At 43.9% G+C, this 27,257-nt stretch overlaps 1 protein-coding gene across 2 annotated transcripts in view; it reads right to left on the bottom strand.

The window, feature by feature from the left end:
- The window catches only part of UTP20 (UTP20 small subunit processome component), a 69,665-nt gene extending 55,948 nt beyond the window's left edge, over nt 1-13,717 (bottom strand). Inside the window, exons 1-12 of one of the 2 annotated variants that reach the window (XM_072866427.1) lie at nt 13,558-13,717; nt 12,774-12,854; nt 11,883-11,949; nt 11,554-11,686; nt 10,891-11,079; nt 9,304-9,385; nt 8,085-8,222; nt 7,522-7,677; nt 5,803-5,949; nt 5,146-5,280; nt 3,617-3,694; nt 2,729-2,907 (exon numbers count right to left, since the gene is read on the bottom strand). In XM_072866427.1, coding sequence (XP_072722528.1) covers nt 2,729-2,907; nt 3,617-3,694; nt 5,146-5,280; nt 5,803-5,949; nt 7,522-7,677; nt 8,085-8,222; nt 9,304-9,385; nt 10,891-11,079; nt 11,554-11,686; nt 11,883-11,949; nt 12,774-12,854; nt 13,558-13,602 — 1,430 coding nt within the window. In that variant the 5' untranslated portion in view covers nt 13,603-13,717. Of the gene's footprint in view, nt 1-2,728; nt 2,908-3,616; nt 3,695-5,145; nt 5,281-5,802; nt 5,950-7,521; nt 7,678-8,084; nt 8,223-9,303; nt 9,386-10,890; nt 11,080-11,553; nt 11,687-11,882; nt 11,950-12,773; nt 12,855-13,557 lie in introns of those variants that run through there. The other variant, XM_072866435.1, reaches the window with a different exon arrangement.
- Nucleotides 13,718-27,257: the final 13,540 nt, after the last annotated feature.

The following is a 27,257-nucleotide window of genomic DNA, read 5'->3' as shown; positions in this document are numbered from 1 at the left end:
GGGTATTTTTCTAAGCAATTGGATAATGTCAGCAAGGGATGGCCTGGATGTTTGCGAGCTGTGGCAGCAACTGTACTCTTAATCCAAGAAGCAAGGAAATTAACCATGGGGCAGAAAATTACGGTTTATGTCCCACATATGGTAACTTCTGTCTCGGAGCAAAAAGGGGGGCAATGGCAGTCCCCAGGCCGCATGCTTAAATACCAGGTCACTCTCTTGGAACAGGATGATGTGGAACTTAAAACTACAACAGCAGCGACCCCAGCAATGTTTTTGAGCTCGGAAATGGGTGAGTCTTTACACCGTGATTGTTTGCAAACTATTGAACAGGTATATTCTAGCAGACAGGACCTGAAGGACGAACCATTGCCTAATCCTGATTTGGAGCTGTTTATGGATGGAAGCAGCTTTGTCCGAGATGGAAAACGGATGGCGGGGTATGCAGTGGTCACCACCAACCAAGTGATGAAAGCTGAAGCTCTCCCTATGAATACACCAGCAGAGAAAGCAGATTCACACACATGGAGCTATCTGGAAGGAAAGAGGACTGTTGTCAGCTCAGGAAGAAATTCTTCAACTCCTCCAGGACATCCAGCAGCCCAAGGAAGTAGTGGTAATGCATTGTAAAGCACATCAATTTGGACAAACCGTGGTAAATGTGGGCAACCGATTGGCTGATAAAACTGCTAGAGAGGCAGTGGAGCAAAGCATCCTTGCCCTGGTACCAGTAAAACAGGTAAAACTTCCAACCCCGCAACCAAATTATGGTAAATTGGATAGATTATTGGCAGAACAGTTGAGAGTAGTAGAAAGTGAGGTGGGTAACATCCACCAGACAAGTCATAGTTACCCCACAAATAATGATAAAATAATAGAGGGAAAAAAGAGAGAAACACATGGGGGAATTGAAGTGATGATTGTGGATTTACAGAAATCATGATTGCTGTGTGCACATCCCAAATGTTACAGCTGCTTTGAATGAACAAATAGATGATATGAAGAGGGTGGCACAGCAGACTCAAGGTTTAAGGAGTGAAATGCAAACAAATTGGTTACGCCACATTTTGGAACATTTTGGATTTCCTCTTAAAGGATGGATAACTGAGTTGTTACAGACACTAATCATTTTGATTACAGTTGTTTTGGTGATTTGTTTGGTTTATCAATGTTTAAAGAAAATGTTGACACAGAAATCAGCGATGAAGCATCGTACACCAATGCCGGGAGAGAAGCCACCTGCTTATGTTGAGTTATGAAAGATTAAGAGTGGAAGTATTGAAAAGATGATTATTTCAAAACTTCCAAAGGGGGGAAACGTAACCAGATGTAACCAAAATTATTAGTTCGTTCTTTTGTAACTAAGCAACATAGAGATAGGAGCAGGTTAGACAATGCTTTAATATTGTGTTTGTACACTATGGCTATGGATATGCTACTATGCCCAAAGACAATTGGACAAGGAGTAGTACGGACATGCTGCTATGTTCCCAGTACAGCCCCAGCCCATCTTGACAAAGAGTCAAGGGTGGTTAGAATAATTGGTTTGTGTTAAGGGTGCCAAATCATTGTTAGGGACCATGCACCATGAAGAAGGGGAGCAAGTTACATAAGCAAGGTGGGATTGCGCATGTCCAGAAGAAGGGGTCAACTAAAGGACACACCTGTATGACCACCAAGGACCACCAGAGATCCCCACGGAAGCCCCTCGGAGCTCAAGGACGCATGCGTAATGACCACGCAAATATGATAATTAGTTCCAAGAAATAGAATGAATATGCATTATCATTCTGGGAAATGTGATGCATATGTATGTAACTGGACAACATAAGTTTCGGCTGATGTAACCTGCGGTATGCACGCTAGGTAGAACGATCCCCTGTGCATCCGGCGCCGTAATAAAGAATGCCTGCTTCTTAATACTACATTGGTGTTAAGGAGTTTGATTCCCGATTTCGGTGACAATACCTCCACTCTACTAAATAAAAATAGGAAAAACCCACAGAGTGGATTGCTTTTAGGAAAGAAAAAACCTTACATAAAAGGCAATACAAGTCACCACTCTGCAGGTGAAAGTTTTGAATTATCTGAGCTAGAGTGATTAGAACAATTGTTATCAGTAGATTAGCAACAGTCATTCTGTGCTTGACAGTGGTTACCCCAAATCTTTCCAAAGAGGCCCCAGGGGGAAAGCAACCACTTCATTGCAACCAAGCTAGCTTTGCAACTAGTAGCAGTCAAGCTGTGCCAGTACAGTGCTGTATCTGGATTAATTACATGCCCTTTGGTACCCAGCTGTGCTCTATGGTAATACTATAGTACTGCTGCCAAGAAAGCTCCTGGACAAGACGTATGCATACACGGAAGAAAGATGGGTCACAGGCAGGAGGTGAGTAATGATGAGAACCTGGACTGCAGCACTCACTACAAAGATTAACTGCCCAAGGATGCATCATGCATCCTGGTGTAACAAATCCCCATCACACACCTACCGCAACACTCACTAGTCTTTTTATATCAATGACAACCCTTCCAGAGCAGTATCTCTTCTCAAATAATCTCAGAAAGAAAAATGGGATCCTACCATATCACTTGGTTTGCAAATCTGCCAGCAATGTTGCCATTTACACAACTCTGGCAAATACTGGGGGGCAACTTTTATGTAGCTCTGCACTGCCTTCAGGCAGCCATGCAGACACATCTAGTGTTTGCTAAACTTGAGAAGTCTCACCTGACAGATGATTCAGTGAAAACGAGAGGATACTTTTCAAATGCCATTGAACCAATGGTAGGAGGCTCTGCTTTCACCAGAATGAGTTTAGCCAGAATTGCCATAGCCTCATCCTTTGTGAGGGAATCTGTCCCAGAGAAGCAATGCTCTACATACTCCAGAAAGCAGGGAAGAAAATGCTGAAGGGGAAAAAAAAAAAAAAAAAAAAAAAAAAGTCAAGGATTGGTAAGTCTCCTTAACCATGATCAAATCCACAAAAAAACCCCACAACCCCCACAACCACACGACACCAGCCACAGAGGAATCCAAACACTCACAAATGAGCCAGCAAAGCACCAGACTTATCAGTCTTGGTGGCCCAAGTCACCAGCACATAGACATCCTCAGCAGCATCACTGCATCCCAGCAGGGGCAGTGATTTGATGTAAAAACTCAGTCTGCCCCAAATCTATTCTCATCAGGACATTCCAGATCCCTGACTTGACTTTAACCTCCCACTCCATTTAATTAATTTGATTCCTCCCAGATCACCAGTTCCAGGCCTGACCTATCAGACATCCCTTATTCTTCATTTCCACTTACCTTCTCCAGAACTCCTTCTCTTCATCCCATCCATAACAAGCCCACCCCTTTAATTCCCAACAGACATGCTTCTTTTTGTGAGCAGAGATACCTGTCACCTTCTCCAACCCTGAGCACCATTACCAACCTTCAATACAATGGCATAAGTAACCTCTTTCATTCTTACCAGATCACGCCAGAAGTTTAAATAAACATCATGTCAATACACAAAAATGCTTCAGCATACAAGGCAGGTAAATATATAATGGATTTCCCAGTTGTTTCCTTTGGCAACAAAAATAAAAATGCACAAAAGCTTCCACCTACCCTCTCAAACTGCTTCATTGTGAACATAGCTTCAGAGAAGTCCAAAAGAAAGCGCCGTTCAAATCCACTTGCAAATACCTGCAAGATGCAAATGAAAGGTTGACAGGAACACAATAACAAGAGACATTTCATAGTCAACTCTCTATTATCCATGGGACATTTTTTCTGGTTTATGAATCAACCATGCTTTGAACTCTGAGACACCCAGCCTGGCTCTCTGTTCATGACTAGCAGCACTTGTCAGTTCAGGCACACACAGCAATACTGTTACCAGTGATGGTTCAGGTACAGAACGGCACAGCCCTTTTTAACAAACCGTGCTGGATCCAAGCTGGCTCTGTGCAAAGACAGCTTAGGTATCTCTTTACTGTGATGTGGAAAATGGAAGCTGAAAATTCTAGGGCTGCAGCATAGACACACCGTTAGGAAAAGGCTTAGGCCCAAAAGATCTTTCACCTCAGCATTTTTCCTGTGTAGCAGGTTGCAGAAAGTTTACCTCCTCATGGGCAGAGCAAGCCTCTGTGCTTCTGAAGGACCCAAAACAGAAACAGTCCTTTGAAGTACCCAGGATCAGTGCTCCTCAATGCTGAGATGTGCAACACAGAAATACACACTCAGACCTCCCTTTCCCAGACCATTCAGAAGATAAGGACAGCTTTAACCCTATTCCATTTTAACAGAAGCCCGCATAAATATCCTCAAATGTTTGAAGGATCACACCTCCTGAGCAAAACTGGGCTCATGCTACAGGCAGAATCAATCTTAATCCACCACAAGCCAACACTGAAGACCAGATGAAATCTCATCTTTTTTAAACAACTGCAAAAGCCTTGTTTTCCCATTGCAAATCAGAACACATACGTTTTTTTTCCAAATATATTTTTAAATGAACATTACAACTATGGTCTATGCTGTAAATTGCAAAATTATCACGTGCTGTAACAGGAAAACTGAAGAATCAGACTCCACAGTAGCATCTCCTATTGATCTTTGCAACACTGCACTTGACAGGAATGTATGCAGTTAATCCTGTCAATGCTTCAGGAGCAATGGTAGTACTGAAATATGCCTCCCTCTGTACTATCTAAATCAAACTGCACTTGCCTGAACCTTGTTCACAAAGCTAACCCATGCTCACTAAATGCTTGGCAGCTTAGTGAAAAATGTATTTTTTTCACCAAGTCCAACTCACTGACCTGTTTTATAATCTAAACCAGAACACGCTCCTTCTTTGTTCTCCCTCCTTTCTCTACAGAGGCTGTATGTGTTTGAATCAGGGCCTGTTTTTCATTGCAAAGATGTCTGCCACAGCAGCATCGCTACACTGACAGTCTGTGTAAAACTGTCCAGGAGTCCCAAGACCACAGCAGACATTACTTAAGGCCTGGGCAGCTTCTCCCTTATCTGTGCAAAAAGGCTAAAGGGAATCTTATAGTCTGTTTCCCAGCCTGAAGTGGAATGTCGTGAAATCAGCCTGCTGTAGGGAACTTGAACTCTGGGATTTCTGCAGTAAGCTTCTGCTTTGTTACCTTCTCAATAGCTTCCTTGGTCAAAGAATCAGGCAAGAAAACATTCTCAGCCAGCAGGAATGCAGAAATGGTGTTCATCAGGGTCTTGCAGCAAGATGACGAGAGATCTGGTGTTTGTAACATTTTTATTAAAATCTGAAATGAAAGAGAGAGAACTGATATTTGTCTATGAAGATAGTGATTGTCTGGTCTGAATGACCTGGACAGTCCCTGGAGCAGGAGGGCATGATGTTCTAAGTTTCAGCCCACACAAATGAATCCTAATAGTCCCGTCAAAGTTTGAAGGAACTATACCTACATTTGAACCCAAGAGAGTCAAACGTATGTGAATCTGGTAGAACTGCTCTACCATTGATATGGGGGTCTAGGTCTCCTCCACAGTGGCAGGAACTACAGTTCAGCATGGTCTCTAGCAGCAGCAGCCTGCTTTCCCCCTTGCTCCTTTAAAGGAGGACTACACCAGCATTACAGTATAGAGGTAAATTCTCACAGGATCAGAGAGGTAGTGATACTCGGAATAATTGCCTCTTCACTCAACTCAAATCCTAAGCCCACTGATGAATCAGAAATGTGTACGAGTGCTTCAGCTGACCACACCTCTTCCATATTCAATTGATACTTCTCTGGTACATCAGCCAAAGTGATGGTCTGACCTACCTGACAGACGTCTTCAGGCAGTGAGATTTTGGATCCATTTGCATGTTCCACTAGGATCAGATAAGCTTGCAGAATCCTTTCCATCTGCTCTGAAGCCATACAGCAGTTGGCCTTAGTTATTTTCCTCTGCAAGTCTAAGAGCGACTCCTGTTTAAATAAAAGAGGGAAGCAAAATGTTTCACAGAAATGATCAGACCCTGTTTCACTTACTATTTGAAAGGCATTCTAAAGAATCAACGTCTCATCCGCCCAAACTACTGCTGACTGTCTCGTTCATGTTCAACAAACTAAACCTTGCAGAAACACTATGTGATTCCCATTATATAAGAACACACATCCTAGATTCCTTGGACAGAAACACAAATACCTCCCAAGATGAGGGTCTCCTGAAAGGCCAACACACCACATACAACACAAGAAAGGAAGAGAAAGAAATACTTGGTCCCAGACCCAAAATGGTATGGAAGCACCCAGCTTCCACTGGAATTATCATAACTTAAGTACTTTTACACTTTACGCATCATTATGCTAATGTAGATGCTGAGATGTTACTCCTCTCATCTACATTACACAGAAAATGGAGCTGCTCTGGATCAGTCCCATCAGTGTCCGTTTCTGTCCAGAAAATATAAACTCTCATCCTTGACCTTGTAAATTGAACCCAATTTAGAGAGCTATCATAGACTATGTGAATATTTCCTCCTGAGCATGATACTGAGCTCAACAAACCCCACTCACCCACTGGTTCCCAGGGTAAAAAACAAGCCCCATTAAAAATAAAGGGAATTATGTCACCAGTTTCCAAGATTTCATCACAGCTGCAGATGCTGAGTGACTCAGATCCCAAGGATACAAAACCTCTAGGGGCAAAATATTCTGTAGCTAATGACAGTCGGGCATTAACTGCTATCATACTGGGTGAGGTAGAAGGAACAGGATGGCATTTTCTGGGAAACTATGGATAGTCACAGGGAAGGAGTTCCAAGAAGGAACAAATAGGACCATTTACCCATGCTGGAAGGACTACCCTAAAGTTCACGTGTACCATTGCCTCCAGTTTCCCATTTCACCCCTCTGAGGAGCACAACTGGCACAGCTGTCAGTGGCAAGAGGTTTTGATCCCTCTTAGCATATCCCAATCACTAGTAAAAAACATCTAAATGTTGATCAGGTAAGTAAAAATGACTTGCCAGACCCTTGCTCATCACTCTACGTCACCCTGACCCAACACAGGCACACAGCCCACGGCACTCAGCTGTGCTCCTTCAAACCTCAGAGTGTAACTTCCCCAAGCAGCAACATGGGGAAAAAAAAAGCGCTTCCCTTTTACTGTCACAAAGTGGTCTTGGAACAGCCAGTGTACCTAGTTCAGCAATATGAAGCAAGCCCTAGCATTCCCACCCCAGCAAGGAGACTGTGATGTCTGTCTCTGCAAAGGCAGATCCTACAAAACCTCCTTGCCCAGACGTGGAACTGAGCTCCATGTCTCGCACACAGCAGTTCCCTTCTCACAGCACAGCACAGCCACCGGGGTCACTGAACTTACAAAAGAAAGGTAGGATTTTTCCCATGCACATGACACTGTATTTAATGTTTCCAAAGCAGAAAAAAACCCAGTTCTGGTCCAATAAAACACAAATACTTTTCATAAGTGCACATTATTTTTCAGTCTCTCATGAATAAAAAAAAATTAAAAAAAAAAAAAAAAAATCAGTGTACCTCCAAGCACTTGAAGACAATGTCAAAATACTCCTTATGGATATGCACTACAGCTGATCTGATCATCTGCTCAAAGGCTTCTCCTACAGTTACCCATGGTAGTTCAATTTCTTCTTCAGTAATAGGCCCCAGCTTTAACAGAATTAACTTCATAGTCTGCACAGGAAAAGAGCACATCATGTCCTTATACTTTGAAAATAATCTAGCAATCCTAAAATTAGTTAGTGCAATATACTGCTAAAATATTCCAGTGATCTCAATTCTTTCTAGAATGACTACAGGGAAGAAAAAAAAAGAAAAAGGCTATCACTTAAAATCTGAAGTATCAGCAAGCAGTACTATTTTAATACATAGGAATACTGCATAGGAATTACTAAAACCAACATTCCTATCTCAAAGAATATTCTTAGAAGGTGGCTTTCAGATCCTATTAAGTAATGAACAGCATGCTTGTCACCAAGGATCCACTGAGGTGAACAAGACAACACTCAATGGTTTCACTGAGCACTGCCTAAGGCTCAGTTACAGAAACATTTAAATCAGCAATCTTTTCTTGTCTTTACCATCTCTGCACAAGAGTGAAACATGTTTCGAACACCCTTGCACATCTCAAAAAGTAGCTGTCCTACACCTTCCACCTTCTCAGGGTGCTCCCCCAGGTCACGGAGCATTAAATTGAAGATTGCATTTTTATCAGAAACCTACAAAACATAAGGAGAAAAAAAAAAGTTATCATCTATTCAGAGCTGCCAGATGGACAGAGGCAATTAAAGGGCTCCACAGCACCACATTACTCTCCTAGTCCTGCCTTCCCACAATAGTTCAAACTCATTATTTCTGCAACCACACAAAGAAACTGAAAGGAGAAAAACGATCAGCTACTCAGTCACTACAGCCTCGCCCCCCCAGGATGTACACAGGTCTACTGAGGTCACTGCAGCTGAAATACGCTGTTTTGATTATTATGATTTTAGAGTTAAACATGTGCATAAATGCACCACCAAACTGGTCTCAACTGAAACACAAAGGCCGCTGCATTCGTGTGGAAAGAGACGTGTATCAGCTGAACACAGAATCCAGTCATCCAAAACTATAACCACACTTGGGAATACTGCAAGGATTTCTGGCCCAAGATTTTAAAACTCTCCATTTCTGACGATTTGACTTGAAGTTCAGCAATTTCTGAAAACAACCAATCAAAAATGTGCTTTATTAAGGTCTTTCAACTTAGGACAAAAATGAGGATACCCAAATTTGCTAGCCAGTCTCAGGAATCCTGGCTTTTGTATATTTTGACTAAATAAAACCCAACAACTACCACAACAACTCCCTTTCCTCACTCCATGAAAGGCTGCTGTCTGATCTTGATTGATCTGCCTGGAAATGTTATATACTCTGATTTTTCAGACGCGCAAAAAGAATTTCAGTTCTACAAAGGCCTTGATGCATTAGTGAAAAAGCCAGCAAGCAAATGTGCATTCACAAATTAAAGCCTTCCTTTTGCAAGATTACCTTAGCGTTTCTAGTCATTTTAGACAAATCAACCACAGATATTTGGTTTAACTGCTCTTTTAAGAGAGTGCTAAGGCTTCTATTTGCCACTGCTAATGTGAAGTGCATGACATTCTCAGTAAAACACTCACTAAGAATGACAACTCAGGACATGCTGAATGCCAGTTCAGGCCTTGTTAACCTTTCTTTGGAGAAAACCTAATATTACACATTGAATCCAAGAGCCACCACAGAATGGAGATAGCGTCAAAGTACAAACACCTCACTTACCTTTCTCATTAGAAAGACAAAACTTTCAGCAGCAAAGTTTCTGATGTGAAGTTTGTGGTGAGCCAGCAGGGTGCTGTAAAGGCTACAAAGACACAACATAATCCACTGTCTTAAAGGCAATGCAAGAATTGCCACCAATTGTTTTGAAAACTTATGTTTTCAGTTTACATTGCCACTTCTTAGAAACACTAAGAATCTGTCCTCCTAGAGAGGGCAAATACCTTTCTCTATTTGAGTCCTTCCCATTCTCCCTGGATAAAGAACAGAGTTTTGGAAAGAAGGTCAAATGACAACGCAGGGCAAATTAAGCCGCACTCAGAAATACCTCCAAAATCTCTGGATCCACACAGGTTCAACTGCAGCATCAAGATTTTCAACTTAAATATTCAGCAGCAGTAAGTGAAACCAAAGTTGATTTAATAAGCCAGATTTGTATTTCAGTTGAGCCAACAGGCTCTCCTGTGCACTTAAAAGTTTCTAAAGATACAATTTACAGAGGTGATAAATATTTGCAGTTCTCTGGTAAGTATCAGTAACAGTTCCAGGTGGCTCAGCACATGTTCAGTGCAGAGCGACTTGTGCCTCAGATTCACAGCCAAGCAGATGCTTTTTCAATATGCCCGACGGCTTTTGCTGGGTTGGGGAGGAAATATGTAACCCCTCTTTTGTTCCATCTGTTCCAAATTGAAATTAGAACGAAGCAACATGGACCTACTGGCTATGACAAAAAGAAGAGACCTGCTACCCCAGCAATGGAAGACTGAACAAGCAGTCATACTGGGTCAGGCCACAAGTCCATCCAGCCCAGCATTCAGTCTACAGCAGCAGCCAGAAGCATACTCCTGGGAAAGGTTTAAAAACAGGGCAAGCACATACAAAATCAGCCTTCAACCACCTGCAGCTCAGGGACTCCCCAAGCCAGAGGTGGCTCCTATGCATTTGGTAACTCCTTCCAAGTTGGCCGGTTTCCCTTTGAACCTATGCCAACCTTCCACATCCACAGCATCCTGTGGCAAGGAGTTTCAAAGCACACAAAACTGTGCATACCTCATCTGCTCTCTCACTAAACAGACAGGAAGAAGGGAAAAACATAAAGGGGAAAATGCTGGGAAAGGAACAATTAAAGACTCAAAGGAATCCATTCAGTGTTGTTAGTCTAGGTGTCTGCAATTGGGAAAGACAGAAATGATAAAACTATGACTGAGGTACTTGACAGATACTCAAGACCTCTGTTGAATTTAGACTTGGGCACAGGTTTCCAAGACAACTCTGACAATCCAATGTCTTTCTGAGCTTTGTTTACCCAGCTGAGGTGGATGCTTCCTCTCCTATCCCCACAGGAGAAAAGGGGACTGAAGGCCCAAATCTGCAGCCCAGCCCACATCCCCCCTCCAATACAGTGGCCCATGAAAGTCAGTAGGACCTCAAAGGAGCTGTGTACGATAACAAGGCTCAGAGTCTCTCAGGAAGCAGGGAAAGCATGCTAACAAGTATACTGAAGCATTAAGCCATGTATTCATGTGGCATTTACATTTCTATAGCATCTAATAACTGCCGATCAAGACAGACACTAAAAACGGCTTTTACCTGTATATGTTGTGTATGTCCTTCACCATCAATCTCCACAAGTATTTGTAGAGATAGGAAAGAGAGGTAAAAGCCCATTCCAGCAGCTCTGTGTCCTGTGTATCCAGTAACTTGGTGATGGCCAGGAAAAAGTCATGAAAGTGAGGATAGAAATCAGCCTGAAGATCTCGAGCCAGCTGTACCACTAGACTGTGTTTCAGAAAACACACCAGTGTTAGTGCATTTCAAAAACAAACCAATAAAAACCTAGTAAAACATTGCATAATCCAGCACAGTCTCTTTGGAAAGGAAGACAGCATCATCTTTACTTCTCACTTTTATTTAAATGTCACCTATTAGGCAGCTGTGGATGGCAAGAATCTTAAGATTTTTAAAAAATCAAGCAGATAACAGTAAACAGGACTTAAATAATTAACATCAAAGCACATTAATATTCTGTCTGACACTCAGTAAGCACTCAGGCTAACTTGCTTGCCTTGTCATAGTTATTTTTTTTGAAGACTTAGAACCATAGAGTTCTATCAGGGAAATACGACCACTTTGGGCATCTCATTGCTGTATTTTCCTCAGGTACAATAAAGAAAAAGAACACTCACAACAGGACTCATGCTTACTTGTAATATCATCAAGGCTTCTGACGACATTTTGTCACCATATACTTACTCTAATAGGGGCTGATAAGCAAGACTGCCTGCGACTTGCAAATGTGTTTTCAAGCTCTGCACAATGGCACTCTGGTAATAGACCAGCTGGTTGAAGGACTGGCATTTGTTGGCCACTTCACTGTAGAATTGCACTGTTCAAAGCACAAAAGAGAAACCCTGAAAAATAGTCCAGTTCCTGGTAAACATGTAGGATGTTAAAGAATAATAGCTCTCCAGAGCCCAATCCAAAAACTAGTCAATAGAAAATCTCCCATTGGGCTCTGGATGCAGAAGAAATGTATTTTAACAGTTTAAGGAAAGCAGGAAACGTGAATGAAAATGACATACCAAAATGCTGAGTGAGGTTCAGTTCCCTCCATTTCCGTAGTCCTTCAAAAAAGTAGGTTTCAACCTCCTGTCAAAACAAAGACAAAACAATAGCTATCAACCCTAATGAACTTAGCCTGCAAAGATGAGAGATTCAAATGAAGAAAACTATCAAGTGCCTTAAATATTTTAAGAATATTTCAAGAAATCTTGATGACTTAATTTCAGAAAGTGCTATGGAATTTCCCTGAAAACAAGACTTTTCTTTCTATATCCAAAACACATTTGAAAATGCTTTCTGGTGACGGGACTTGTTTACATAATTGGTTTTTAGACCTCTGTTGACTGGCCTTGATAATCTAAGATGCAGACCCATAGCCCACCCAGCACAAATGCTTTGGGTTTTCTTTTGGCATCCTCACAGCTATTGAGTGGGAAGTTCAGAACAACAATCCAGCAGGTCAGGAGGTAATAACCGGCAAAGCACTATAGTCACAATGATGATCTACAGGACACATATGGACGACCCTTCTTTGTGATCTATAAAGACACACACACACTCTATATACATGCTGCAAGTATTGCAACTACTCAGCACCTGTAAGTCTTTGCAGGTCTGGACCTAGGACTGCTGACTGCCACAGCAGCATCCTCCATGCTCGGAAACACCCAGGGGCCCACCAGCCACATGGAAGCCATCAGAGTGACGCTGTCAAAGAGTCTCTATGGCAACACTGTGAGGCACGTCAAAAAGTAAAGGGGAACAAAGCACGAAATGAGGCGCCAGGAAAGGCAGCTTTTTCAGGAGCTTCTTTCCAATTCCCTCCCAAATAAATTTCTTAAGTGAATCTTTCATGGAGCCTATCTACTTGTGATGTAATTTGAGAAAATGATCGTAATTTATGTTCTCACCTCAGCGTAGCTTCCAGTTCTGTCAATCCGATGAATAATATCGATATTAACATTGCTTAAGCGCTCCGAAAAGGTAAGAAACTGTAAAATAAAAGGACATACATGTTTCTTGCTCTGTTCTGAGAACGGCCCTTCTAAGTCCCTCTCAATAGCACACGCACTGCAAACAAAAAACCCCACTTTATAAAGACGGGCTGCCAAATAGTACCTGTCGATCCATAAACAGTCCAACCAGAATTTTAAGGCAAAAAAATGCTTAAAATGCCCACGAGCAGGACCGACCTTCTCCCCCCTTGCTCTGCTCAACCAAGGCTCGCACCCCACATGTCTCCACAACACGTGAAAAAGATGCAGAGAAACCTACCCGGATTTCACCAGACTGCCCGGCTCCTGCCTTTCCTGAAACAACGCCTAGGTTAACACCCCCATTGGATATTATTTTTTAATTAAATTATGCCAGTTTTCTACATTAAGGCTGTGGCGTGACTGCTGCGTGACACGGGCGGTGACTCGGCTCACGGAGGTGTCCCTGAGTGCTGGGGAAAGGGGGAGAAGCCGCACTTCGGCGCGGGTGTCTCGGCCAGGACCCCCTCACAGCGCTGCCGAGACGCGACGCGGCGCGGCTGCCCGCGGCCCTGTCACACCACCCGCCCTCACACCTCCTCCTCCAGCACCACTTCGGGAGCCGGGCACTACCATTAAACTAACACCGACGACGAAAACCTGAAGACCCTTCCCCCGGCCACCAGCCGCGGACACCCGGCGCGGCCAGGCAGGCGCTCACCCGGTGCGTGTTCCCCGACTTGTGGGCTGAGGACTTGCTCTTCATGGCGGCGGGGGAGCGGCCCGGGCCCCGCGGCGCGGCGCAGCGCAGCGCGACCCCACACCGATACCCACACGTGCGGCCCTACGCGCCGGACGCCGCCATACCGGCCGCGGGCTGCCGGGAGGAGGAGGCGGGCCCGCCGGCGGAAGGGGCGGGCAGCAGCTGCCGGGAGGCCCTGCTGAGTGGCACCCCCTGCCAGAAGCTGGGGCAAGACGGGGCCGACATTTCTCCCCGTCTTACCTTGGCGGTGAGCGGTGTTTCCTCGAGGACTCTGGGCAGAGCAGCCCGCCTCCGCCCTCGTCTCTGCGCTCTGGTGTAGCGCGGAGGGCTGGGGCAGCCCGGTAGCGGAGGGAGGCCCCAGCGGTGCCTGAGGAAGAGAGATCGGTACCAGGGAGAAGACGTTCTGTGGGAGAGCGGGAGAGTGCAGCCCTCAGCGCAGCGTCGGTGGCTCGGCCTGAAACGGCCACTGCCCAGCTACTACAGCCCCGATTTTAGTGCAGGCTTTTGTCCAGACCTCAAAAAAAAGCTCATCCCAGACAAAGTACACGCAAACTAAAGCCAGCCTTGCATAAGAGCAAATGACTGTGGGCTGATGGTCGTTTGCCACTGTGCTCACAGCAGTAGCAGGGCCTGCGGGAGCTTCTGCCTGTGGCTGCAATTGCAGGAGGTAGAGAACGTGCACCGGGGAGACGGGAGGTGAACAGAAGCTGGATGAAGCTTTGGTTTGGGCAGGTGCAGTACGAGCAGCCCAGAACCACATGACCATTTTGGGTTGCAGCTTACAAGGCTTGGCAGTTTTGTCCCTCCCTAGCCTGCCTGTCCTGCCTGTTACAGGCAGCTCAAGGCCATTCTCAGAAACCAGGTTTGCCGGTTATTCGGATGGCAAGACACAAGGTTGGATTTGAGCATGGCTGAAGTTCACTATTAGGAGCACGTAGGGACCCGCTACTTTGAACAGACCCAACAGGTTAAACACTGCCAGGAGCATCCAGAAAAGCTGCCCACGGGCAGGCATAAGCCATTAACACGATAGCCATCTGGATAGGCAGGGGAACGTGCTCGCTCCAGCACCTGCGAAGTCAGAGAACTACAGAGACAGCTGTTCGCTTTAAAGCTTGCTCTTTTGCTGCTGGAATAGAAAGGACTTCTGGCATTTGCATTAAGTGGGAAGAGAATGCCTAATTTAGGCACTTGAGTTCAAAAAGGTTGGCTTAAGTGTTTTCAAGCCTGGATATCTCCATGAGAAAGTGCAGCTAAAAGCATGTGGAGAGGTCTAGATCTGCAAAAGAGCTTAGGCACCAATATGCAACTGTTTAAGAGCACAAATACCTCTCCAGACATGGTTAGTAAATCTACCTAATATGTCTCCTACATCTTGTGAACTTGTGAAAAACAGTCCACAAGGTCTTTCTTCCATTATGAATAGCATCTTGTAGAGTTGTGGAACTTCCTGGGATGCATGCGCTCCAAAATCATCCAAGGGAATGAGGGAAATCTAACATTCATGGAAAGCAACGGGGAGAAGAGCTTAGGTGTGCTCTGCCTGTTGCAAAAGAGGAGTGACCAGCAAAAAATAAAATACATTAGAGGAAGTTTTTAAAAGGTTACAAATGCTTCTTTATGTTTGTAAGCTGGCAACCTCTCAGAAGAGTGAGACAGGCTAGCCCTGCAGCTGCTGATGTTCATGAGAGCTTCTGCCCACAAGAACTGCTGATGGACTGCATTTCAGCCAGCACTGAATACAGTGCTTGGAGATACATCTGAGTGAGCCTCAGGGTAGTAACTCAGGTATCGATACCAGTATGGCCGTGACAGTAGGTCTGGCACTTCAGCTGGGAAGGTTCAGTGACCCAGAAGGTCCCTTCCCCACTTCTGTATGAGTTACAGCTATGTTAACAATATCCTTTCTACTAATGCCTCAGGCCTTATTCATTTACTTCTCCAGGAAGAGATGTGGCTCCCCCACCTCTGGGCAGGCCCCAGCTCCAACACCCTATGATTATCCGGTGGGCCCAGCTGTCAGCAAGTCTCCTTCAGAAATCCATGCTAATGGCAAGCAGATGGCCTTCTGAAGAGTGATGGTTTATTGGTAGTAATACCTGTAGAGGCACGTAGAGGAAACCATTGTAAAACAGCATGTGCAGGTCTATCAAAGTAGTCACCTATGCAGATCTGATTTCTTTAAACACTTGCTGTGGGCTACATCCACCTGTCCCTGACAGTAATCCATCAGCACTTCAGGGGTAGGTCTAAGATTCCTATGTGTTCTCCATTCCTGGGCTTTTTAGTCCTCCTGCCTGAAATTTATTTCCTGGACTCAGCAAGAGCCAGAGCACGTCTTTGTAGGGGCAAGGCAGGCTTGTCCTCTGGAAGTGTGTCTTACCTTGAGTCAGTGTTACACTGTCCAGTTGGGTTTTTTTGGTTTTGTTTGGTTTTGTTGTTTGGGTTTTTTTTTAACGAGCATTGTCAATTTAGCCTAATAATAGTAATTTGGGTAAAATACCTCAATATTTAACCCAGGATGGTCTCACAGGGCAGAATTCATCACACATAACCTGCAATGTTTACCATGCACGTCTGCCTCTGAGCAGTCCTTTTATATTCACTGCAGATCTAGGCACATTCTTGTACTTGAAACATCGGTGTTAGAATAAAATGAATTGTGCCTTAGAATTGGTAGTCTCAGAGAGGCTAGACAACCCCATTGTATGTGCATATCTGCAACTGACCCCGTGAATGCCATGGCATGGCTCAATAACTACAAAAGTATGCAGTATTCAAATTATTGCAGAGTTGCTCTACTTCCAGCATATTTTTATGTGTATTGATCACAAGCACAACACATACTCCTGAAGCCTGTACGACACTGAGTGTCGAACTTAAAGGGCATGCTATCTGGTACAAGCCAATGAGCAGCCAGACTTCAGGACAGCCTGTTTTTAACCTCAGGGTGTTGTAGATTGCATAGGTGCACAGGTGTAAGATCCAATTTTCATTTTTCTACTATATTCATATGGGCGTGGTGGAGATGTGCCAGGAAAGGAGTTCACATAGGGAATTTCATTGTGAGACCATCTTGCTTTTCAAAATGAAATACAATAGACAAATAGATTAACAGAAACACCCGTGAATTTAGCCAAACAACTTCCAAGCTTGGATGCCCAAAGGTGGGTTCCTCAGTCAATATTAAAGACACTAAATAAGTAACTGGAGTCTTGACATGATTTTGCAAATTGCTAACACTGCCTTGGTTGTGAACCCAGAAGCCCTTCTCTTTGCCTGTTTCGAGTCACCTCACAGAACAACTCGGGGGTGCATAGGCTAGGTGCACATGGCTGGAACCTTGCTGCATCACAGGAACTCTCCAAAATCCTCATCGATGGGGAAGCTAGCATGGATTTGAAGGTGGATTATACAAGTGCATGATGTCTTTGGTGTACTCTTTCAACTGAAGCAAACAGGTTTGTTTTTTTTTCATTTGTCTGGAAAGTAAGAACAGCCCTTTGAAACACAATGACATATTTTCACTGCCAGTTTCCTCCTCAGCTTTTAGCTGGCATTTTGCCTTGCCTTGTGGGAGAAAACCCCATAAGATTATGTAGGATGTTGTCAAGAGCACTTGCATTTTTGAAAACAAAGCAGACAAGATACTGGAATCCTGTTCTGCAAACTGGTGGAACTGTTTGGCCACATTTTTTCTAATATGCCTGAAGCACAGAGATTCTGCAAATAATGCAACTCCAGGTCAATGCTAGCTGAGTCCTGGGGAGAATTTCACCTGCCCTTAGGTTTGCAGATCAGAGAGTTTTGGGCAAGAAGCTGGAATATAGATCCCAGATTTCTGCAGCTATTTGCAGGGGTGCGGGGGTGTGTGTGTGAGCATTCATACCTGAAACATCCTGAACTTTGGGACTTCCCTCACAGAAAGAGGCACTGACAACCTGATTCAGCCCCTCGAGACATCTAGGCCAAGTGGCTCCTCTATTGCAAGACAGGGTCCTGCTGCAGAGCTGGAGCAGGTGGGCTGTGCTAGCTTCATCTCTAGAAGTAAACTGAGTAGTGCCAGAGCACAGGGATCATCCACACCAATTAATCATTAACACAATCCCTGGCACAATTTTGGTTCATGCCAACTAGTACTATTCCAAGGTTTCTGCTCAGTAGGAAGCCACACGTTTTTTTTCGAGGTGGGGAAGAAAGTTGTAGAGTTTAATTTGTCTTGGAAAGAAAAAGGGTCTGATTTCTGCACAGACAGCATTTATACAGATGTCCCTGAGACAGGAAGGGATTGCAGTGGTGACTGCTACTGCTGTTCTTCATCCCATTTCTCTGCCGCAACAGCAGTAGCAGAACTGGCTTCAGCCTTGTTGAAAGCAACAGTAACAGAGGCACCAGGAGGAGGACCCACAGAGGAAGCAGGGGGTGCAGAAAGGAAAACGAACAGGGAGGATGGAGTCTTGTGCCCCAAAAGGGATGTGAATTCTCTCATGCATTTTGCCCTCACCACTAGAACAAGGGGCATCTGGATTTTACAGAAACTATCTGGATTTCAGGCTGTCTGTCAGCTGTCTGGGACTATTAAATGTCTGATTACAGTCTCAGATTTCTGACAACTGTCCCGAAACCAGGCTGTTTGGCATGTCCAGGAACAAAGCATAAAGTCTTTAGCAGTGAATCTGAAGCTATGCTCCCAAATCTCTCCTTCCACCCCACCCCAAATCCCTCTTGTTTGTTTGGAAGCTTGAAATGACAGCGTAAGATGATGAATTGGGGCTGAGGGATCAACTGTGAGTTTTAAGGTAAAGTTAAACCTTCCAAAAAAGGGAAGATGGAAAATGGTAAAAATCTCTTAGAAACAGGTGCGCACAAGGGAATGCTTCCCTCAAAATCATTGCCATCTCCCATATACAATTTTCTTTCTCTTTTTTGTCCTCTTTTGCTCTGTCTTTATTGGTCCCTTTATCTGTAAAAGACCACTGAGGAAATACTAAATCAATAATCCAAGACAACAATTTCTCACAGTGATGTTGAGAAGCTAATTGTGAGTAGAAAAAATGAAATCATAGAAAGATGGGGTCAAGGATATCTCCTTTCTCAAACAGTTTCTGCCTTCAAACTTGAAAAGTCAGTTGTGCATGACATTCAGGGGCAAATAAGGCCAGGCTCAGCATTTTGTTACTGAAAGGAATGGGATGTTCCTGCCATTGAATAGAAGGTAACATACAAAGCAGTTGATACTATTCTTCACGTCTCTGTATCCATCTGGTTCATACAAGATAGATCCAAAATTTAGGTACCTAGATTTCAGGTTTTGGCTAATTAATTTGCAATTTTTTGTTCTTATTTGAAGCTTGAGCTGTCCTAATATTCATGCAGCTCTAACTTTGCTCTCAGATTCCAACAGAGACAATACCTCAGTTAACCATTCCTGGCCTCATAAATCCAAGAGGGATAGTGTACAAAAGCTGAAACTCTCAAGAAAATGTCTAATAATCTCAGCACTGCAGAGCCCTTTAGGGAAAAAACATTTAAACTGATACATACCCTTAAGCTGAGACTGTTATGAAGCAGTCTAATTTTGCTGTCTACTGCTTGATGAAATATTTGTGGGTAGCTTAGAAAAATGGAAGAACTTATACAATATCAAGAGACAAAGCAGCCCTTCTTGCCACTTCCACTGTGTCATCAGCTGTTGGTACTGGCTGCTAAATCATAGATGTTCATGTGAAAGTTCCAGCATTGGTCTATATAAACCAGAAAAAAACCCCCATGACTAGATTATTTGGTTTCCAAAACTTGGTGTTACCTGAAGAAGAAGGATTTGCCACCAGAATCAGTTCCGCTTCCAGACAATGTCCCTAGTCATACTGCAGTAGGACCTTTAGGGACACCTCAGATGTGTATTCTTAACTCCTAGCACCCCAAGTTTCTGCTAGTCAATGAGTCCCTGTCTGTGGTAAAAACCTTACGAGGAGATACAATTGCACTTTGCTTGGAAAACAATTTTCTCTGGAGGAAGGGATGCAAAATTTTATCGATGCTCTGACTGTAGAGATGTTGATAACACCAAGGAAGGAAACAGGGCGGTCCTTTCTTTCCACAAAACTCAAATAAGGTTTTGGACCCTGCTGCTGCTTCTAATACTGACTTGTGGGTCTAAATTATGATTAGATCAAATAGGAGCCATTAAAACAACTGATACAACAAACATACTGAAATAATAGATCCCTGTGCAAAAGATATCCAGGTGGAGACTGACACTTCAGAAACACAGAAAACAGAAATGAGCATCAACCTCCAAGTAAGGGAAAAAAAAAAGACACTGAAGCAGGTGAAGTCCTCGTTGCTTGTACAGGCACTTACCACAAGGGTGCAGTTCACCTCTCTGGCTGTAGCCACCTGCTGCACGGAGGGCTATATTTCACCTGGCGTTCATAGCCAGTGAAAGAAGATGAGTACTTGCAGGGTGCCACATAGATGAGTTAACAGGTGCTCCACCAGTGCCTGTTTTGAAGTGAGATGAAATGAGCCCCCTTAAAATGGTGATCAGCTAATGCTGCTCTACAGATACAGGCCATCTGCTGTGCCAAGAGATGGATTCCCTTAAAATTGGCTGCAGCCAAAGTGCTTCTCCTTGACTGCCATTTCCACCTCTGTGCTTCCTTGTGCATCACGGCATTCACTGAGTTTGCAAATTGCTAACACTATCACATGGCATTTCCATTATAGGTATTAACCTGACTGTGTAGGAGCTGTGGGGGCTTTATGATGCTGGATCTGCACCACTCTTTTTTGCATCTTCAGAAATGCATGTTAAAGTTATTATTTCTTCCCCTTTGCCTTAGCCCACAATCCACATTTTCATCAAAAGCCACTCAATAGCCTATTTGAATGCATGCTAACGCTGGATACCAATACACTACAGTAATATAGACACTCACTGTAAGAGTCCCAGTGCGCCTGGATGGCAAAGTCCCCCTCCCATGGAGTTTGGTCGTGAAAATCCACATAACGCATGCTCACTGTCCCCCACCCACCACACATCACCCACCACTCCCCAGCATCCTGCAACAGCCGTAAGACTGCAGTCCAAGAGGCCACAAAAACTATGGTGTGTCCCAGCAGCATACTGGGAGAGACCAAAGATGCTGGAAGTGTTTCCGCTCTCTGAAAAAACAGGGATTTGCTATTTGAAATGTCCAGATAACATCGGAAATAGGTGCGATGAGTCCCATGTTACAGAGGAAAACAGAAGAAACAAACCAAACCAAAGCCAGCAGCTGCAGACAGACCTGAGGGAAAACCTCCTTTCTTATCTCCATTTGGTGATGAATGTAGCTTTGAGGATGTCTGACAAGCAAACCAGTTAAACATATAGAGCTGGTGCAAGTATGCGTAACTGCCTTCAAACATTTCCAAGCAATATATGCATATGTGTGATCTCCAGTGTAGGCAGCCTTGACAGAGAGCAGAAATAGGACTGGAGAGGATCAAAAAGGGGTTTAAAAGAGAGGCAACGCAGTCAGCTCATAGAGACACTCAAAAAATGGAAGAACGAACTGAATAGCAAACAGCAGTTTGGGGGGAAATGCCTCTTGGGACTGGGGGTCCAAAAAAGAAGGGATTCAGGCAGAAGAAATGTGGGAGGGAGGAGAAAAAGAAAATTTTTTAATGTAAGGAGTCAGGGGGATGAAAGGAGTGAGGGAGCACAAGAGATTTATCAGTAGGAATTACAAAGAAGGATGGAGGTAGATAACAAGGGAGATGTCAAAACTGGTGATAGACACTCTGGAATGTCTAGAATGAATGGAAGAATAAACTAAAATAATCAAAAAGAAGAGCTACCTAGGGCACTGGGGCAGTTGCAGGGAACATTTTTCAGAGTATTTTTAAGGGCTAAAGTTAGCAGGCTCATTTCCAGAGGCTTCCTCTGTAGATAATGGAGAGACAGGCTCCTCCAGGGAGCATATCAAAGCAGCAAAGTTTCTTTCTGAAGAGCCTGTCTTTCTCCTTCAGTTAGAGAAGAAATGTAGGGAGCCAGGCTGCATAACTGAAGTCCCTACACTGTGGACCTAAAGTAAACTCATCTCAAAATAACACCAACTAGAACATGTGAACAGAGATAGTTTGGATGGCAGGTAGTGGAAAAATTGAAAACAACAGAAATAAAATAAAGACATTCAGAAAAAATCTACTAAGAAAAAAAATTTTCATTGATCATTCTGGTGAACATTTGACAGCCCTTTCTCATACATTAACTGCAAGTAAGCAAACTAGTTGAATTGTAATTCTGTTGATGAAAAATTGAACACCTTAAATAAACAAAAGATCCCAAAGCCGTGAGAATAAAGTTCAAGCATGTAACTTATTTATCCTCTTCAGTTAAAGAAGTGGAATCTGTACCACAATTTTATTCCCATACTAATTATTCTTTTGAGCAAATAATTATGCATGCCACATCCCATTGTGTGGACATTCCTTAAATAGTTTGAAATTTGTTCTTTTAAATGGAAGAGCAGAATTCTCCAGCAAATAAATTATAGGCTCCAAATCATTCAGATTTAAATGTTCAGCATTCAAGGCTAACTTAAGTACTTCCTTCAATCCTGAGGCACTGACTATTGATTTTAAAAGGTGTGTTGGTATTAGGGCATTACACAATCTGAAGTTTTCTTCTCAGGACCACTAAGCAGTCATGTTTAAATCATTTTGCTTGCAAATTGCATTCATTCATTCAAATTTCTGTGGAATGTAAGAATAGGAAAAACAAATAACCAAGGAGGTTTCATTCAAAATGTCAATAGCAATGTGATTTATTCCTGTGATTTTTATGCATCTCTCTGGCTCTTTTCCCCCCATTGATCTCTTCCTCTGAAAATCACTCCATCTCTCTTTGTGTCCCAAACAAGCTAAGCGTGAGAGGACAAGCACTTCAAGCAAACAAGTTGTTACCCTGAAAGACTTCCCATGACTGGGGTCTTAAGCAAAGACTTTTTGCAAACCTATGCCCCTGCAAATTTAGGATTTGGATAGGATGAGGACTGGAAGTGCTACAGACATAAAATTGGGGAACTATGCTTCTTGAAATATTTAACTTGTGTTTATGGTGGTGTTTTAAGGCATAAGACACTTGCAAATTGCATCACGTTCTTGCTGTTGCCCAGGCAGCACACAGTCTGTGCAAAAGGGGCTTCTAAACATACCGTTCTGTGCTTTGGGCACAGCAACTTCAACTAGCTGGAAAGAAGTTTATAAAAGTATGCTTGGAAATGTACTCTAGTGATGTTCTTGGAAATAAAGAGGTGACAGTTGCAGGTCATCTCTGTACAAGAAAATCCTAGTGCTCAAAATACAGGTGCCATATGACTATTTCTAAAGAACTCATCCAAATTTCACAAGGAATATTGATGATGATACTACTCTTCTGAATACCCTTGCAGGGTCATTCTGTCATGTCCAAAGACTATTAACAGAAGGAGAACTGACACAAAAAAAATAATTAAACAGACAGCTAAGAACATCACTAAATAACACTGTGGAAGATTTGTCTAAAGTAGCATTAAACCAGGGGAAGCAAAGTCAATGATGATGGTAGTCAAGTAACTAGCTATACCAAGCCCAGCAATTCAAAACAGCAGTGTCTGGAGAAGCACAGCAAGCAGGAGAGGCTAGGGTGGAGCCAAACACTAACTGATCTTCAGAAATATAAAACACCATCAGCAATGAACTTCCATTACACCAAAATCCGAGCAGGCTTTTCAAGATGGCAAGTGATGCTGTGCAGGAAGCAGTTGCGGTTTTATTAATTTTGCCGGAATCAAAATCTTCCAGAATTAAAAGAAGTGCATTTTGACTTGAAGCATTGCATTGTGAGAAAAATCAAACTGTCTAATTAGGATTCAATAATTAGTTTTGACATATTATTCCTAATAACGATGAGCAAAAGAAAATGTAACAGGTAGCTCCATGAACAGAGGAGTAAATGGAATCTGGATCTCCCTAGCTCTGTGTCTTAGTGTTGGTTGGCCTGTGTATTTAAGAAGATGAGAAGCTATGCCTGCAGCTGGGTGTTTTTAAGGTCTGTCTCTCATATGGTTTCACTGTTATCTAATAGAGGTTTAGCTCCTGCTGCAGTCTTCCTTTCAACAAGAACATTTACGGGATCCCTCTTTTTTTTGCCCATCTACTTTAATGAAACTGGTAACACCTTAATATCTCTGAGGCCTCTACCCCTCTGTAAATTTGGTGACAGTGTTTAATGGTTATTGGATAGAGGGCAAACACCTTCCACATGCATACATGTATGTATACACACAGAGCATGATCCCACGCCCATAATTTCCTAAGCAAATTATCCAAACAAAAATAAACAGAGTTTTTCAAAATGACAAATCATAACACTGTTCTCAGAAAAGGCCAAACTGAGTACAAAAAAGGCCAAAAATTAGGTTTTGCTGATTTTGTTTTGAAATGGTTTTGTTTGTTTGTTTTTTACCAATGGCCAGCTATTCTCTGGCAAGGTTTCCAACCCTTTCCCTGTGTAAGCAGAAGAGAACAGAGCTCAGACTTCCGAACCCAGTCCCGGCACTACACAGGAGTACTGTTGAGCATGAACTGCTCTTCATCTGCAAACTCAGCTCAGCTGGTGTAGGTACAGCTGAGCCCCACTCAGTTGGAAACTGCACACTCAAGCAAGGAACCACTGGAAGTACGAGAGCTCCCAGGCTGCCAGGGAAAATTGCAAAGGGTCTTGCAGCACTGCCGAGCAGTGTTCACTGCGCCTCCAGTGCTCTCCTACCCCACTTCCAGTTGCTTTTGCCCATGCCCACATTTGCCTACAAGCAGGAGAACCTCCTCAAAGTGTATTTCCACAACTTAGTTCAGAGAGGTGGGCAGCATGTCTCCAAGTGCAGGGCTTGATATATTTATTTCTTATCTTTAGAGGGAAACCCACCCCACCGATCTCCCAATGCTGTGGCCCATCCATGTGAAAAGGAGCAGGGAGGGACTGTCCTTCCAAGAAATACAGACACTTCCAGTAACACCTCACAGAGGTGTCCAGTGATGGAAATGAGCCCAATACCAGCACAAGGAAGGAACCATTTGGACCCCATAGGGCAGTCTGGGGTTTGTTTAGGTAGGTTCATGGCCTTTTTAACTTGAGGGTGCTGGAGAGATGTGAATCTTACGCTTCCTGCTATTAAACACCAAATCTCACTGATGCCAGTGGATCTCACAAGAACAGAGTCACAGAGCCAGTGAGATGAGACTCCATAAGACCCGATGGAGATGGGACAAGGTGCTACAAGAAAACAATGAAATATGCTCTCTGAGTTTGGAAGACATTTAAATATCTATTGTAGCAATGAGAAAAAGTGAACACCCGCAGTTCTGTCTCTGCTACACAGCACAAGCTCACCGTGTTCCATGGAGCTAATTTGATTTTGTGTGTGAAAAATTCATAAGAAAAACATTTAGCCTTGTTCTCCAGGTGCACTTACTGTGATTTAGGACATGGGCATCGTACAGCTTTGCTGCTGATTCCTAAGATGGAAACATGCGAATGGGAGGATCCAGCCTTTCTTGCCATATCAGTCATGATGACATTTGAAAGCCAATTTGCTTAACACTCCTGTAAAAAGAATCCAGGATGCCACCTGAAACCAGTGACATGCATTTCCTCATAGCTGCTTGTGTTTCAGTAAAGAAACATGATTTGTTTTACAATACATGCTATCACTTGCTGTGTTTACATTATGTAAAAAATGATAAAGAAGCAGAATCAAAACTCTGTTAATCCTGTGTAGTTAATACTTTAAATGCATGTTATTGTTTGAATGGTTTGAGCAACATAATACCTGAAAGAGTGCAAACAAGTGACACCGAGCATGGAGCTCTGAGCAGCACAAGCTGTGGGTCTGGCCAGGAGGCTGCTTATATCCTTCCTGTGACAAAGTGGGTCATGTTTTTTTGACAACGTGTATTTTTGCTGGACAACAGCAGTTCATTGCACTGTGTGGGAAGGTGCTGGTTTTGACTGAAGCTTTGTTGGGAGTGTTTCTCATCTTTCATGTGGTCAAAAGCCAAAAGCAAATCAGGGCAACCATCTCAGATAATCAATAGCCCAATAGCCTAATTGGTAGGGGTACAGAATAAGTTTCGTTGCTCTTCCTCAGCAGGACATCTGGAAGCTGTTACTCATTGTATAAGTAATTAAAGAGTAATTGGGCCAGAGAGACTGACGCCCTAACCTGCTGTGGTAAGATTAGGATGTGCCACTTGCACCACAGTGGCCAGCTTCTGTATGTTCAGGGACATTTATACTCCCAGATGGGCATCCAGAGGTCAGACCAACACAGGCATGATTTCACAGCTCAACTCAATAACCCTGCCAGATTGGACTTCTACCTGCACCCCCTCCTTCCAACATGCACTCAGAAATACCTCCAAATGGCCTGCCAAATCCAGAGCTCCCACGGAGATAAAAGTGTGCCGTGAGCTGAGTTTGGCTGTCAGGTGTCTGGTCAATCATTTCTGTCTGAGATACAGAAGGCTGCTGAAAATGGTGTCTCAAATTGGTCAGATGCAGGCAGGTCAGAGTGCCTTGTGCTAAACCCAGAGCACTTGCAGCAAAGACCACCTCCAGCAAATCCAGCTGTGGATAAGAGCCAGGAGAGGCTGGGCAGAAAAGAGACTTATCTACCTGCTGTGAAGGAACTTTTATCCTCGAACTGGTGCTGACACACTAGGAAATCACCACCAGCATAGCACTTTGCCAATGCACAGTTCAAGCTGGAAAGTCCCTGTGCAAAGCTACTGAGCCCTGCTGCAAGGTGTGCTGTGTGCAGCTGTGCTGCTGTCAGGCCCACCTTAGTCAGCTTTGGCATCCTTACATCTTAATCCCACATATGGGGTTGCTAGCATATGGCAAAGTGGCCAAATGTAGTATTTGCTGTGTTAGTCCTGGATCTGCTGCTAGCTATAGAAAGAGGCACGTCTCTGCTGCTTGACATCCATGGCCTTGAAATCCCATAGGTGTTTTTGATGCATTTCCCTGTGGGTAAGATATGTGAAGCTCCATCTGATACTCCTGTGCACTTTGATTCTTGAACCTGCGATGAGATGAAGAATGTTAGCAAAACTTCTGTGAGCACAGCACAGGTAGCAAGGCTTCCCTGTCCCACAACTGCAGTGTTCAGCAACTCACCTTGGCAAATTGCTACGATATCTGATTCAGTGAGGTATCTTCCAGATTACTCCACCCATAGAAATTGTATATATTAAAACATACTTTTACCTTCTTCATTTGGGGCGATGGTAGCATACGCTAATGAAGAAGGGTAGGAAATACCGTCCTGGGGAATCGTCGGGTGAATTGCCTTCCCTCCAAAACCCTGGACCGCGACCCTAGTTTGCGGTGTAACCCCGATGAGGTGGGGCTCTGCAGCGGGGCCCTCCCGCCAGCCTCGGTGCCGCAGGGCCCGGAGGCACGGGGCGGGCGGCAATAGCCCGGGATGGCCCGGCCGGGGCCGCGCCGCAGGATCGCCGCCCCTTCCCGCTCCGCGGGGGCGCTCACCGCCGCGGGGAGGAGCGGGCACCGGGACCGTATAAGGCCCGCCCGCCGTCCCGGCTCCGGCACTCGCACTCGCACTGCCGCT

Source organism: Ciconia boyciana, chromosome 1 (assembly GCF_034638445.1).
Source record: "Ciconia boyciana chromosome 1, ASM3463844v1, whole genome shotgun sequence".
In the NCBI taxonomy this organism is placed as follows: Eukaryota; Metazoa; Chordata; class Aves; order Ciconiiformes; family Ciconiidae; genus Ciconia; species Ciconia boyciana.
The sequence above is the reverse complement of the archived record's forward strand: the minus strand, read 5'-3'. Positions and strand labels throughout refer to the sequence as shown.